The sequence below is a fragment of the Chiloscyllium plagiosum genome, chromosome 30 (assembly GCF_004010195.1).
Source record: "Chiloscyllium plagiosum isolate BGI_BamShark_2017 chromosome 30, ASM401019v2, whole genome shotgun sequence".
NCBI classification, from domain to species: domain Eukaryota; kingdom Metazoa; phylum Chordata; class Chondrichthyes; order Orectolobiformes; family Hemiscylliidae; genus Chiloscyllium; species Chiloscyllium plagiosum.
The window spans coordinates 34,248,097-34,263,065 of record NC_057739.1 but is presented as its reverse complement, the minus strand read 5'-3'; the positions used below and the strand labels follow the sequence as shown (position 1 = coordinate 34,263,065).

General features: G+C 38.9%; 1 protein-coding gene across 12 annotated transcripts in view; it reads left to right on the top strand.

The window, feature by feature from the left end:
- Positions 1-14,969, top strand: part of spaca9 (sperm acrosome associated 9) — a 46,569-nt gene that overhangs the window by 15,312 nt on the left and 16,288 nt on the right. For 11 of the 12 annotated variants that reach the window (XM_043720321.1, XM_043720320.1, XM_043720319.1 and 8 more), the window contains one exon: positions 1,754-1,956. In XM_043720321.1, coding sequence (XP_043576256.1) covers positions 1,754-1,956 — 203 coding nt within the window. Of the gene's footprint in view, positions 1-1,753; positions 1,957-4,275; positions 5,136-14,969 lie in introns of those variants that run through there. The other variant, XM_043720324.1, reaches the window with a different exon arrangement.

Here is a 14,969-nt window from a genome sequence, read left to right as displayed (position 1 = left end):
TGTCTCCATCTCTGGTCTGGGAGGCCTGAGTTCAAGTCCTACCTGATTCAGAGGTGTGTGACAACATCTCTGAACAGATTGATTTAAAATATCTATAATCAGGTCACATGACATCGAAACAAAATGTGACAATGTTGTGGTGCAGTGGTGGTGTTAGTCCCTCTGAGTTACGAGGCTTGAGTTCCCACCTGCTCCACAGGTGTGTTGCAACATATCTGAACAGGTTGACTAAAGTACATAGGAAGGAGGATTGGTTGTAGTCATTCTACAACAGAGTTATTATTATTTCAGAATCTCCAGTTCAGAAGAAGGGTCAAACATAGAACAGTACAGCACAGTCCAGGCCTTCAGCCCTCTGTGTGCCATTCATTTATCCTACTCTTAAGATCAAACGAACCTCTCATACCCTTCATTTTACTATCATTTATGCACCTATCCAAGAGTCGCTTAAATGTCCCTACTCCCACCGCTGGCAGTACATTCCACACACCCACCACTCTCTGGGTAAAGAACACACCTCTGATATCTCCCCTTAGCTGCCTTCCAAATAGCTTAAAATTATGCCCCCTTGTGATAGCCATTTCTACCCTGGGGGAAAAAAAATCTCTGGCTATCCACCTATCTATGCCTCTCACCATCTTGTACACCTCTATCAAGTCACCTCTCATCCTCCTTTGCTCCCATGAGAAAAGGTGCTTGCGCACTCAACCTTTCTTCAATTAGACATGCTCTCCAGTCAAAGTAGCATCTGGTAAATTTCCTCTGCACCCCCTCTAAAGCTTCCACACTCTTCCTATAATGAGACAACCAGAACAGAACACTGACTTGAAACATTAATCCTGTTTTCTTGCCAAAGATGCTGCCAGACTTGCTGAGTTTCCTCTGTTTTTGTGTGTTTTAGACAACACACATTGCCTTCCCATCAAATTTGGAATGATTAGATAAAATTGCCCTCTTTCTACAAGTAACCAGGGCTATTTATGAAGTGAATCATCGACCAAAACAATATCTGTGATCCATTGCAAATAGATTAATGGCAGTTTCGTTTTATGAGGGTCGATGAGATGGCTGCCATAGGAAGTCAGAAGATGCACATTGCAGCATTATGGGTGTAGTCTGTTTGGTTTTAAAGCACATTGGATTTATTCTGTTTGCTTCATATGAATATGCAGGAATGTCTCTTTTGACCATTATTCTAGTACAGCAGTAAAATGCATTATTCAGTTGATAATTATGATTGCACCTGGAAAATAGGTGTCTTTGGCAGTGATACCTGACACTTCGCATGATCAAAATTCAGCAAATATTTCCAATTTCAGTTTAGGTTGTAAATTGGCATAAGCTGAACAATCATGGTCATTTGGGAAATGATGATTGTTAAGTACCTGTTACCTTTACTATTACTTAATTTTGATTAAATCTCAGTCTCAGCTCTACGGCACCAGATGCTTTCTGCTACTCTTGTATGACTGTAATCAATAGGTTTCGCAACAATATTGATGGGGACTAAAGATCATTAAATAACAAAGCTTCATATGAGGCATAGACAGATCATGGGAAAATAGAAAAAAAACTTTAAAACAGGAAGTTTCATTACAAAAAGTGTACATCTCAGTTTTTCAATTATAACTGTCTAAATTCTAGAAATTATCTGGAGACAAGTCATTAAAAATGACAAATCTACCTTCTTTTGCCATCATCAGCTGATACCACTGGATAAATTATGGTGTATATTTTAACTTTTCTCATGCAGGTTCAAAATTACCTGGACCATTACTGTAACAATTCAACAGACAAGCGAATCCTGATCATGTTCTTGGATCTTTGCAAAGATCTGAGTGACTTTTGTAGTCAACTTGAGGATATCAATCCCAAGGCTTGCTCACCTGATGATCGACTGGAAAAGTGCAAACTCCTTCTCAGCTGCAACAATGACATGTCCCACATCCGAGCTAAGTAAGCTTTATAAAATCACTATAAAATGTTGTGTATAGGTTTATATCAATGTAGTCAATAAAGTTCACAATGCTGCACAATTTTGCTAAAGAAAGGCTTGACGTGGTGTGATCCAGTAGCTCAAGCAGTTAAATGTTTTACATCAAAATGAAATTCATAAATTATGTCCCAAAATTCATCTGATGAAATTCACTTAACCTCCGATCAATAAAGAAAGAACTTCCATTTATAAAATGCTTTTCATGTTTGAAGTGTAGAAAATATGTTTATAATGTAGAAAATGTGGCAGACAATTTTCACATAGCAAGCTTGCAGAAATAATGTCTAATGATCAGCTAATCTGTTTTAGTGATATTGATTAAAGGATTAATATTAGCCAGGGCATACAGGATGAAACTCCTCTATCCTTCTTTGAAACAGTAGACTGTTGTGAGGTTTTAAACGTTATCTTGTGAGGGCAGGTAGAGCCTTGGTTCAAAATTTCACCAGAAAAAACAACAAGCCTGGAGCAGGGCTTGAACTCTCGGCTTTCTGATTCAGAGGCAAGAATGCCGCCTTTAAGATACAGCTGACAGTTATGATTTAGGCTTGTGTAGAAATTTAATAATCAAATCTTTGATACACTTTAAGCTTCAAAAGAATAGACTAGATAACATTGGTTGAGTATTGCTGAGAAAAGACACATTTGTCAACGTCCTTCATCTTAAGTTCATCAGGATAAATAACAAAATTATCAATTCAAACCAACATTTATACTGTGTAAGAGAACTGATTGAAGAGAGCAAGTTAGTAGAGATGTTGCCACAGAGAAAGCACTTATTTATAATTTACAGTTAGCTACTAGACTTTGTTTAAATTTTAAATGAGGTAGGTTGGCTCTATTAGTTAGGGAGAAATTAACCAGCAAATAGTTGTCACTTGTTTGGTTGGGTTGAAACAAGTGCAGTGCATCTGCATGTTTATTCTGTCTACAGAGAACAAAACCTTATATTAATATATGTAGCTTCCAGTTCACACACATGTGCTCACAGAACCCAGTCTCCTCTTTAACACGTCTCATCTTGTTCCATACACCTAACTTCTACTTTGAAATCCTTGCTGTCTACCAAGCCATCCCCTCCTTTTCTATCCTGAAATGTTTCCCTTCTAATCTGTCAGCCTCTGCACTGAGTGATTCATTATTGTTGGTGATTTCACTGTCCATTTTAGTTTCCTTTTTCCTCATTCTATAGAATCAATTGCTCTCATATCTGTCTATATTTGCCTTCAGTACTGTGCCTGCCTCTGCCCTTCTCAGTCCAATGGCTGCTGAAAGCCTGATGCCTGTGTTTATCGCCTCTTTTTTTTTTGATCAATGTATTTCTACTTGGTTTGCTTAGCAAAGTTAAAAATAACACAACACCAAGTTATAGTCCAACAGGTTTATTTGGAAGTACAAGCTTTTGGAGTGCTGCTCCTTCATTAGGTAGCTAGTGGGGCAGGATTATAGCACACAATGTATAGTAAAATAACTTTTACTATACATTGTGTACTATGATCCTGCCCCACTAGCTACCTGATGAAGGAGCAGCGCTCAAAGCTTGTCCTTCCAAATAAACCTGTTGGACTAAACTTGGTGTGCGTTTTTTAAACTTTGTCCATCCCAGTCCAACACCAGCACCTCCACATCATTGTTTAGCAATGCAAGACCATAAGTCCTGCTAAATTTTGATGCTTAACAACTTTTCTAACTATTGCACAAAGAGAATTGCACTGGTGCACATTGGAAAATTCTACTTGCTGAATGAGATCCAACTTGTATGCAGGAACAAGTTGATATTTCCTTTCAGCTAACAGAATTGAGAAAAAGCTCAGTCCAATGGAAAAAATGTCAACAGATATTTAAAGGTATAAGACAATGTTATAGATACATGCAAATTAGGTATTATGAAGAATGTTATTTTGAAATGTTTTTTATTATTTAACAACATTATTTTATGGTCTAGTTATTGGGCTGCAAGGAAGAAAATGTCAGGCCAATCCCTATCAAGTTCTGATATTTTTTATAGTTTAAAGAATGTTGGAAATTTTTTTAGCAACTTCAAGGATTCAGATTCTACTTTCATACTACATTTCACTCACAATGCATAGCTGACTTTACAAAATTGAAATATAAGCCAATCAGATGAAAGAGTAGCACAATAGTTTGCATATAGCCTACGTGGCACCTGAAGTGTGACAGGGACTGCGCTGTGATGATTTATTATACCATAGATCATGAGATGTGAAACTGGCATCCTGCCTTCAAAAATCTTACAAGTGATGTTACCATTCACGCAGGTCTATAAATATATCACTTCAAACTGATGAGAGGAAGCATTGGAAGGAGTCATCATTTACAGTTTATTGTGGAAATGATTCAAAGATGAAGGTGTTAGCTCCATTGACAGGCAAATATATTGGATCTTCATTGTTATCAATTTGCCATCTTATACCGGATGACTTTTCTGCAGGAATTCTTTTATTCTGCAGATAACTCTTTGTTTGCTCTGAAAGTTCATGGTATCATGCTTCACGGCAAATTTCTTGACCATTTAATATCTGGCTTAATTTTTCCAGACTGCACATTTTGTACTTCTATATATTTGCTCCAAGTCAATATTGAACAATTTCTTCTGATTATCTGCTGTCTGATTTTCTTCACTGCTTTAGTACATGATATTGAATATATAAGATGCTGATAATTTGTAAAGCAAAATACCTTTCCAGGGCACCAGTATCATCTTTGTAGCCACATATTTTATATTAGTTATTTTGGGCACACCTAGACTTTGTGTTCCTCACTCTGTCTTGTCAATTCATTTTCATGAAAGAATGTAGATACGCTGGATGTCTTGCTGCTTCAGTGCAGATGCTGAAGAATTAAGGTTTTGCAGCTGTTTGAAAACAGTGATATTTATTTGCTTCATGCATTTAAAACATTAACATTTTTCTTAGCTTCAAGCTTTATTAGTTTTTATTTAAAATAGCCTGCATTATTGATCTTTCTTTCAATGTGCCAGTTGATTTTTTTTATTAGACAATGCACTATTATTTAGGTATTTAAAAATAACTGTAGTATTTAACAGAGCAACAAAGTTATCAATTAATGGGCCATAATTTTTATACAATTTTAGAGGATGCTCAACCCATAATAAAAGGCCAGCAAAAATGATTGTGCTATAGACCACTTTTGAAATGAGTAAATATAGTCTTTGGTGAATAAAAGTTTGCAAATAACCTTACTTCAGCCAGTGTTGAAAATCTTACCATCTGCCTGGCAATATAAATAAAAATCTTTACAGCATCATGCAGCATAACTGTGAAAAGCTCAGGGAAAATACAAAACATAGCTTGACATTATTGGTTATTGAGCAAGAAAGATTTGTATTTAAATTAGTACCCAATTATGCCTTTCCAAACATTTCAAAGCATTTTACATATGAGCTACATCGAAGGCCTATGACTATTAATGTAGGCAAATAAGCAATGATTATGCTCTCAGCTGATCCCTCAAATAGCAATGAGATACATGACACAATTATCTTTTATGATGTTTGCTAAAGGGAGAATGTTAGACATTATATTTTAGAACTCCAAACTCTCTTTTAAATAATGTCATAGGATCTTCAGCATCCCACCTCAACTACATTAATAGGCACCTCAGTTTAACAGGCGAGGTCAATGTTGACTCATGACATCAAGCCAGCATTTTGGTTTACATCAAGTAGCCATAACACAAATAGACATGGATGGAAATTGGAGGAAAGCATTCTCCACGGATTGTAGTCATACCTATTGTAAAGGGAGATGGTTGTTGGAAGTCAAACATCTCAATTCCAAGATATAAATGCAAGAATTCCTTATCAACCCGTTTAGAAATATTATTCACATCTCTGAAGCTGGGAGGAATGGAATCCGAACCTCCTGGCTCAGAGCTATGGACACTACCATTTGTCACTAGTCTAAGTTCCTCAGGCTAGTGTCCTAGGCACAACCATCTTTAGCTGCTTCATCAGTGACTTTCTTTCTAATGTAAGACCTGAAGTTGGAATGTTAGCTGATGATTGCATCTTGTTTAGTAATATGCAGGCATCTGCATGCACCAGACCTGGATAATATGCTGCATTGGGCTTCTAAGTGACAATGATCATCTTCAACAAGATACAAGCATCTCTCCCTGACATTTAGTTGCATTATCATTGCTGACTGCCCTAACATCAACATTAGGGGTTAGCATTGACCAGAACAACAATTGGGCTGGTGATATAAATACAGTGGCTACAAGGACAGATCAGCAACTGAGAATTCTGTGATGAGTGACTTCCCTTCTCCCTCAAAAGTCTGTTCACCACCTACACGACACAAGGCAGAAATGGAACATAATGCTCCCCACTTCTCTGGATGAATATTTGGTTTGTTTCTTTTGCCACAGAATTGATCTGATCTACTGAATATTTCCAGCATATTTTCAATTTTACTTTTGAATCCAGTCTAGTTTTTTTTCCACTTATTTTCTGGAGTGCTTTCAAATATTGCTACCGTCAAAAGTAGGAGCAAAAGTAAGCCTTTTGTTCCATTATGTCTGCTCTGCAGTTAAATAGCTGATCTGATAACCCTCAACTCCACTTTCTTGCGCTTTCCCTATATCTTGCTTCCTTTTCTAATATAGGCTGAGACAGACAGACAGAATTTTTAATATACTTAACAATTCGGCCTTTATAGCTCTCTGTGGTAAAGAATCCTACAGATTCATGACATTCTGAAAGTAGAAATATCTCCATATCTTTCTTATACTGAGATTATGCTCTCTGGTACTATTTCTCCCACAAGGGGAAACAACCTTTCCACATCTACCCCATCAAGTCCCCTAAGTATCTTGCATGTTGCAAAACCACCCCCTAAGAAAAAGAACAGGGAATGACAACAGCATAAGACATGACATCACCAACCCAAGGAAACCTAAACACCAATATAAAGCGGGCCATGCCACCAGTGCTTCATCTGGAGGCTCACTGATGATGCTATCGAGAATGGTGACTAAATGTCTGAAAACAAACCTTCCAGCTCATTGAGCAAACCTATATCCAGAACTTCAACATGAGCTATAAATCTTCTCCAAAACTCGCTAAGGTTACCTCTCATTCTTCTAAACTCCAATGAATATAACCTGTTTTCTCAGTCTGAGTGGTTCATTGCCGTATGGTTCTAGAGCTTCCTTGTTCCTCCTGTTAGTTCCACATCTCTGTTGGTTTCTTATTCAATGGTATCAATATGTTCCCACTTCTGATTGGGCCTTGATCTGTTTCAACCGTTTGTGATCTTCATTGCTGTATTTTTCTATAATTATTCTTTATGTTGATTTCTTATGCTATTGCTTTGGGAACTTTAGTGTACTACTCTTTTTCTTAAAAAAAAAAAAATCAAGCCTGGTTGTCCCTTTGCTAATACCTTTTCATGCTCAGTAATGTTATTTCTGAGACAAAGATGGAAGCTGTGCTCTGAATCTCTTTCCCCATCAATAATTCTGATGGTGATAGTTTGTTCTTAGTCGTGATGACCTTGTAGCTTCTTAGTGCATGATTTTCATCTTTGTTCTTTTTAAATAATGTTTTTATTGTACAAACTTGTCACTTAACTTCTCCATTTACTTTAGGATAATGGGGGTGAACTTGTGATATGAACAAAATAATATTCATGTGCAAATGTCTTGAACTGCTTATTTGCAAACTGCGGACTATTACCTGAGACTACAGTGACCAGAATGCCTGATAAGATTTTCGCGAGTGATTCTATTACAGCTTCTGTGTTAACAGTTTACCTCTATCCATGTCAAATACATGCAAGTATTTTCTGCATTCTGTGGTTCAGTGACAAAAAATGAGATGATCTTGGTGCTGGCAGAGGTTGAACAGGTTCTTAATTGTTCTGTAGATTAGCTCCATTCCAACAGGAGCCGTTGTGTTCACTTGGAGGCTGAGTTCCAAGCTATCATCAACACTTTTATTGAGGTGTGCAAGAGGATGTCTTACATTAAATATTCATAAAACAAAGATCCTCTACTACTTTGCCCCACCATGTTGTACCACCCCGCCCCTGGTTAACAAAGTCCATGAGGTGGCCTTGGACAATATAGACTATTCTCCATTTCGTAGGTGCCTACCATCAAGAGTGATATCAAAGTCAGAATTCAGCACTGCCTTCAGCGAGTCTGTGCAGTCTTTGGTCACCTGAATAAGAAACTGAAGACCGTGTATTCAAACCTGGTACCACACTCCGGTTTATGGAGCAGTAATGATACTGGTCCTCCAAATGGCTTGGAGATTTGGACCATATATAGCTGGCATCAAAAGCAATGGGCAAGTACCACAAGTGCTTTCTACAACAGTTTGTAAATCCATTGGCATGTTAGGCACACCAATGTTAGTGTTAAATTTAGGCCAACATGTCCAGTATTGAAAAATCAACCATATAGATCAGCACCATTAAGCAGGTCACATTACCTGGCATGAGACTCCCAAAGCAAATGAACAAGATTTACAAGGAGGTTGTTAGGGTTGGAGGGTTTGAGCTGTAGGGAAGGCTGAATAGGCTCCCGACTGTTTTCCCTGTTGCATCAGAGGCTGAGGGGTGACCATGTAGAGGTTTATGAAATCATGAGAGGCTTGGATAAGGTTAATAAACAAGGTCTTTTCCCTGAGGTGGGTGAGAACTAGAGGGCATAGGTTTAGAGTGAGAAGGAAAAGATTTAAAAGGGACCTAAGGGGTAACTTTTTAATGCAGAATTTGGTGTGTGTAAGGAATGAACTGACAGAGGAAGTGGTGGAGGCTGGTACAATTACAGCATTTAAAAAGCATCTGGATGGATATATGAATAGGAAGGGTTTACAGGGATATAGGATTCTGGATCAATGGTGCTGGAAGAGCACAGCAATTCAGGCAGCATATGGTTAGGTCGGCATGGGTGAGTTGGACCAAAGGGTGTGTTGCCGTGCAGTACATCTTTATGACTCTATGGTTCTGAGAATAAACATGGTATGAGAGGTCCTGGAAGACAGAAGAAACACCTAAAGAAGATTCTCAAAGCCGCCTTAAGAACAGCATCCCAATAACATCTCGGAAACCCTGGTTCAAGAATGCCCAAAGCAGATGGACAGCATTCAGGAAGAATCCATGCACTTTTGCATCTCATCACTGAGGGCAACTTGAAGTCAGTCATTGACTAAAAAATGTGTGGGGCAGTCTGGGCATCCAATTCTCCCATTCTTCCAACCACTGTGTGCACCTGTGATAAAGACTATGGGGTGTGCACAGAACCCTGTGGTAATCTAAGAACTTGTTTCTAGTGTACAAGAAGTCATCCTGAACCATGAGGGACTACTCAAAAGAAAATCAATCTCCAATAGTAAAGTATGACAATAATGAAGATATTGCCTTTAAATTAAATAAAATCCATTCCCAAGCACTCCCATGGCTTTGATAGAAACAATGATGGTAATAGTGGTTCTTTCTTATCTTAGTTGTTCACCATACACAAAATGCAATTACTGATTATTTCTTGTAATCAGTTTGAAGTCCCTGGCCACGGCACTGACTGTTTCAACTTTTGCTTATCACCTCTGCGTTAAAATCTATCTACCTCTGTACTAAAAATATTCAAAGGCTCTGCTTCTACTGCCTTCTAAGGAGAGGGATTCTAAAGATTCGCAACACTCCATGAGAAAAAGATCTTCTAATCTCTGTTTTATATGCATAACCCCTTAATTTTAAATGGTGACTTCCTTGTTCTAGACTCTCCCATAAGAGAAAAGATCATCTCTACAAGCAACTTGTCAAGACCTTTCAGGATTGTATGTTTGAAACAAGTCAACTCTCACTTCTAAGCTTAAGCAGTTGCAAGCCTTGCCTGTCCAACATTTTAGAGTTATAGAGTCAAGGAAATGTATAGCATGGAAACAGATCCTTTGGTCCAACTCATCCATGCCAACCAGATACCTCCACCTAATCTAGTCCCATTTACCAGCACTTGGCCCATATCCCTATAAACCATTCCTATTGAAATACCCATCCAAATGCCTTTTAAACGTTCTATATCTTCCATGTCCTTTTCCACAGTAAACACTGATGCAAAATACTCATTTAGTATCTTCCCCTCTCTCCTGCAGCTCCACACTTAGGCTGCCATGCTGATCTTTGAGGGGTCCTATTTGCTCCCTAGTTATGCTTTTGTCCTTAATCTTGCTCCCTAGTTATGCTTTTGTCCTTAATCTATTTGTAAAAAACTCTTTGGATTCTCTTTAACCCTATTTGCCAAAGCTATCTCATGTCCCTTTTTTGCCCTCCTGATTTCCCTTTGAAGTATACTCCTACTGCCTTTATATACTTCTAATGATTCTCTTAATGTCTCCTGTCTATACCTGACATATGCTTCCTTTTCTTAACCATAACCTCAATTTCTCTAGTCACCCAGCATTCCCTATACCTACCAGCCTTTCCTTTTACCCTAACAGGAATATAGTTTCTCTGGATTCTCATTACCTCATTTCTGAAGGCTTCCCATTTTCCAGCTGTCCCTTTACCTGTGAACATCTGTGCCCAATCAGCTTTCGAAAGTTCTTGCCTAATACCGTCAAAGTTAGTGTTCCTCCAACTTAGAACTTCAACTTTTAGATCTGGTCTATCCTTTTCCATCACTGTTTTAAAATTAATGAAATTATGGTCGCTGGCCCCAAAGTGCTCCCCCAAATGACATCTCATTCGCCTGCCTTGCCTTATTTCCCAAGAGTAGGTCAAGTTTTGCACCTTCTCTCGTAGGTACGTCCTCATACTGACTCAGAAGCCTTTCTTGTATACACTTTACAAATTCTTCTCCATCTAAACCCTTAACACTATGGCAATCCCAGTCTATGTTTGGAAAGTTAAAATTCCCAATCATAACCACCCTATTATTCTTACAGATAACCGAAATTTCTTTACAAATTTGTTTCTCAATTTTCTGCTGACTATTAGAGGGTCTATAATATAATCCCAATAAGGTGACCATCCCTTTCTTATCTCTCAGTTCCACCCAAATAACTTCCCTGGATGTATTTCCAGGAACATCCTCCCTAAGTACAGCTGTAATGCTATCCCTTATCAAAAACGCCACTCTCCCTCCTCTTTTGCCTCCCTTTCTATCCTTCCTATAGCATTTGTATCCTGGAACATTACGCTACCAGTCCTTTCCAATCCTGAGCCACATTTCAGTATAGCTATGATATCCCAGTCCCATGTTCCTAACCATGCCCTGAGTTCATCTGCCTTCCCTGTTAGACTTGTTGCATTGAAATAAATGCAGTGTAATCAATCAGTCCTACCTCGTTCTCTGCTTTGTTCCTACCTACCCTGTTTGACTTGCTTCATTTCTCAACTGTACCAGTCTCCGATTGATCTTTCCTCAGTGTCTCCCTGGATCCCAACTCCCCCACCACCACCACCATATAGTTTAAATCCTCATGAGCAGCTCTAGCAAACCTCCCTATTTCCCTGCCAGTATATTAGTCCCCTTCCAATTCAGGTGCAATCCATCCTTCTTGTACATCCTTCTACCCCAGAAGAGATTCCAGTGATCCAAAGATGTGAATCTGTCTCCCATACACCAGCTCCTCAGCCTATTCCTACCCTCACTAGCTCACAGCACTGGGAGTAATCCAGATATTACTACCCTCAAAGACCTTTTTAAATTCCTGCCTAACTTTCTATATTCTTCCTTCAGAATCTCATTGTTTTCCCTTCCTATGTCGTTGATACCAATGTGTACAATGACCTCCTGCTGGTCCCTGTCCTCATTGAGAATATTCTGCACCCTCTGTGAGACATCCTTGATTCTGGCACCAGGGAGGCAACAAACCATTCTGATTTTTAGCTGCTGGCTGTAGAAATGTCTGTCTGTGCCTCTGACTAGAGAGTCCCCTAACACAATCGATCTCTTGGAACCCGACGTTTCCCTCATTACATTAGAGCCTGTCTTAATACCAGAAACTTGTCTGTTTGTGCTACATTTCCCTGAAAGTCCATCACCCCCTACATTTTCCAAAACAGCATATTTGTTTGAAATGGGGATTGCCACAGAAGACTCCTGTACCATCTGCCTATCTCTCTGACCTTTCTTAGAATCAACTCATTTATCTGACTGTAACTGTGGTTTTTCTCCCATCCTATAACTGCCATCTATCCCCTTGCTCTTGAAACTTCTTCATTGCCTCTATCTGTTGCTCCAGCTGATCCATTCAATCTGACAAGATTCGCAATCAACGACATTTATTGCAGATATAAACCAATACACTCTCCTAAAACTCCCAGATCTGACAAGAAAAGCATATCACTCTACTGAAGGCCGTTTTGCTCCTTCCAATCTACAGACCCAGAATATAGCACCATCTTATTGCTCTACAAAACACAGCTCCAGGCTTATTTATAATTATGGCTTATATATTTAAAATTTAATCAAGAGACAGATCCTAATAAAAACATATAATCAAGAAAGAACCCACTATACTCACTAATGTAGAGTTACAGCAAGGCTATACTTAAATCTATTCATTTATCTGTTTCTGTGCTGTGACCTCTCCCAAACAGGTTCCTCCAAGAATAGTTGTGAATTTTGCTGTTTGTCAATTTTTCCTAGACACACTCTGATGTTCAGAGATACATGAATTCAAACAGCAAAGGCAGTAACAGCAGAGATTCACTACTGTGTCAGTTAGCAGTGTAGGTTTCTTTCTCTCTCTCCCTTACAGACCATGTGCTCGCTGCCTTTGTCTATCTTTCAGTTGTTGTGACTTTATTTCCTCCAAAGTTCCAAAACAATTGCAACAGCACAAAACAGTGATTGCTGCTCCTGGAATTTGAGGAAATCACCTCCCACACCTAAAATACCTCAAAAAAGGAGCAGCTGTTACAGCTGCAAATAAGACAACTTGCCCATTCCAGGTCTAATAAGTCTTCTCTGAGCTGACTTCCAACACATTTACATTCTTAAATAAAGAGACTATTACAATAAACAATAGTCCAGATATGGTCTCACTAATGACATGTATAATTGAAACAATAATATCCCTACTTTTGTATTCAATTCCTCTCACGATAAAGGATAACATTCTATTAGTTTTCCTCATTACTTGCTGTATCTGCATGCTAACATGTTACATTTCGTGCACTAGAACACTCCAAAACCTCTGCACCTCAGAGCTATATAATCTCTCACCATTTAGATAAGCTTATTTGTTTATAGACAATTTCACATTTTCCCAGAATATGTCATTTGCCAAATCTTTGTCAATTTGCAAAATCTAACTTTGTAGTTTCCTTATGTCCTCTTCACAATTTACTTTCCTATCTATCTTTGTGTCATCAACAAAGTTAGAAACCCGTACTCTTGCTCCTTTATCCATGTGATTTATATAACATTTAAAAACTTTGAGCTCCCAGCACTGACCTTTGTGGCACACGTCTCATTAGATCTTGCCAACCTGAAAATACCTTCTGTCTAATTTATTATCTATATACACAGTGAGCTTTTATTTTCCACAATAGCCTTTTATGTGGCACCTTATTAAATGCCTTCTAGAAATCCAAGTACAGTATATCCACTAGTTCATCTTTATCTGCAGCTATACTTCCTCAAAGAACTCCAACAAACTAATTAAATATGATTGGTTAAACATGACAATTCCAAAGGCTAGTATTCCAGACAGTATTTTTGGAAACGTTCTTATCACAGTTTTTTGCTTCCTACATTTGTCATCGTATTCTTTCTGTAATCAGTAAGTGTTTTGAGACTTTAAGAAGTGTAGGTTTCAACCTTTTCTGTGACATTTAAATCTGCCTTCTCTAATGCATTTATTGATATTGGCAACAGTGGATCATCTGTCTTCTGATTCCTTCCCCCAAGTATTCAGTGGTTGAATCATACCTCGTTAGAGGAGTACGGAAATACTCAGAGTTGAAAGCTGCTAAAGACCATTAAAAAGGACGAGTAAACAAAGGTGCAGACTGCAGCTGGACTACTGGGTGAGTCACATAATGGCTGAAAAGCTTCCTTTCTACTGCAGTCAATTTGAAATGCACCACGATACTCGTAAATGTTTACAGCATAGAAGGAGGCCAGTCACCCCATCATGGTTGTACCAGTCACCCCATCATGGTTGTACCAGTCACCATAGATCTGACAATACTAATCTCATTTTCCAGTTGCACTGAAGTTCCATTTACCTTGTAGTTCCTAAGGACACCATCTTTAACCCTACCTCTACACAAACTCTGTTTGTGCCCAGCCATAACTCCCCCTCTCCTTTTGGCAGTGATTCCCCCTACTGCCCTGACAGGTGCCCCCACTTCATCTGCTCGGCAACCAGCATATAGACCCCCAGGACTTTTTTCACCTCGAACCTCTGACCACCTTTGATGGGCAGCATGAGACAGGTCCCCGATCACTGTTTGTGTAGCTCCTTGATGTGATTCCCCTGACTGCTGCTGCTGGGCCTTCGGAACTGACCATTGTCTATTCTCCTGACTGTAGTCAGATAGATCCTCCGACCATGAATGGCCCAAGTGCATAACTGACTGTGGCTAAGGTCCTGGACATTCACATGACTGATGGTACCGAGAACCCCGACCAACAGTGCAACCCCAACCCCCAGCTAGCATCGAGCTGAATATACCAGACATCCACTCTGATTTCTATGTTGAGAATTCTCCACGTTGAGCTTGTTCAATGCGTTGGTAGGAAAGGAAACAGTATTAATTAGGTGTGTTGTAGCATTAACAAAGCATTTAACAATCTATAATTACCTTTAATTGGCAACCCGTTGCTGCTTTACAAGAAACCTATTTCTTCACTTGGCAAATGCATAAACATGCAGCAAGTTGTTCCCAGTGATAGGCCTCACTGGACTTCCTGTACAATTCTGTCATAGTCCATGTCACTCAGACCCTATAATATTTCCACCCATTGA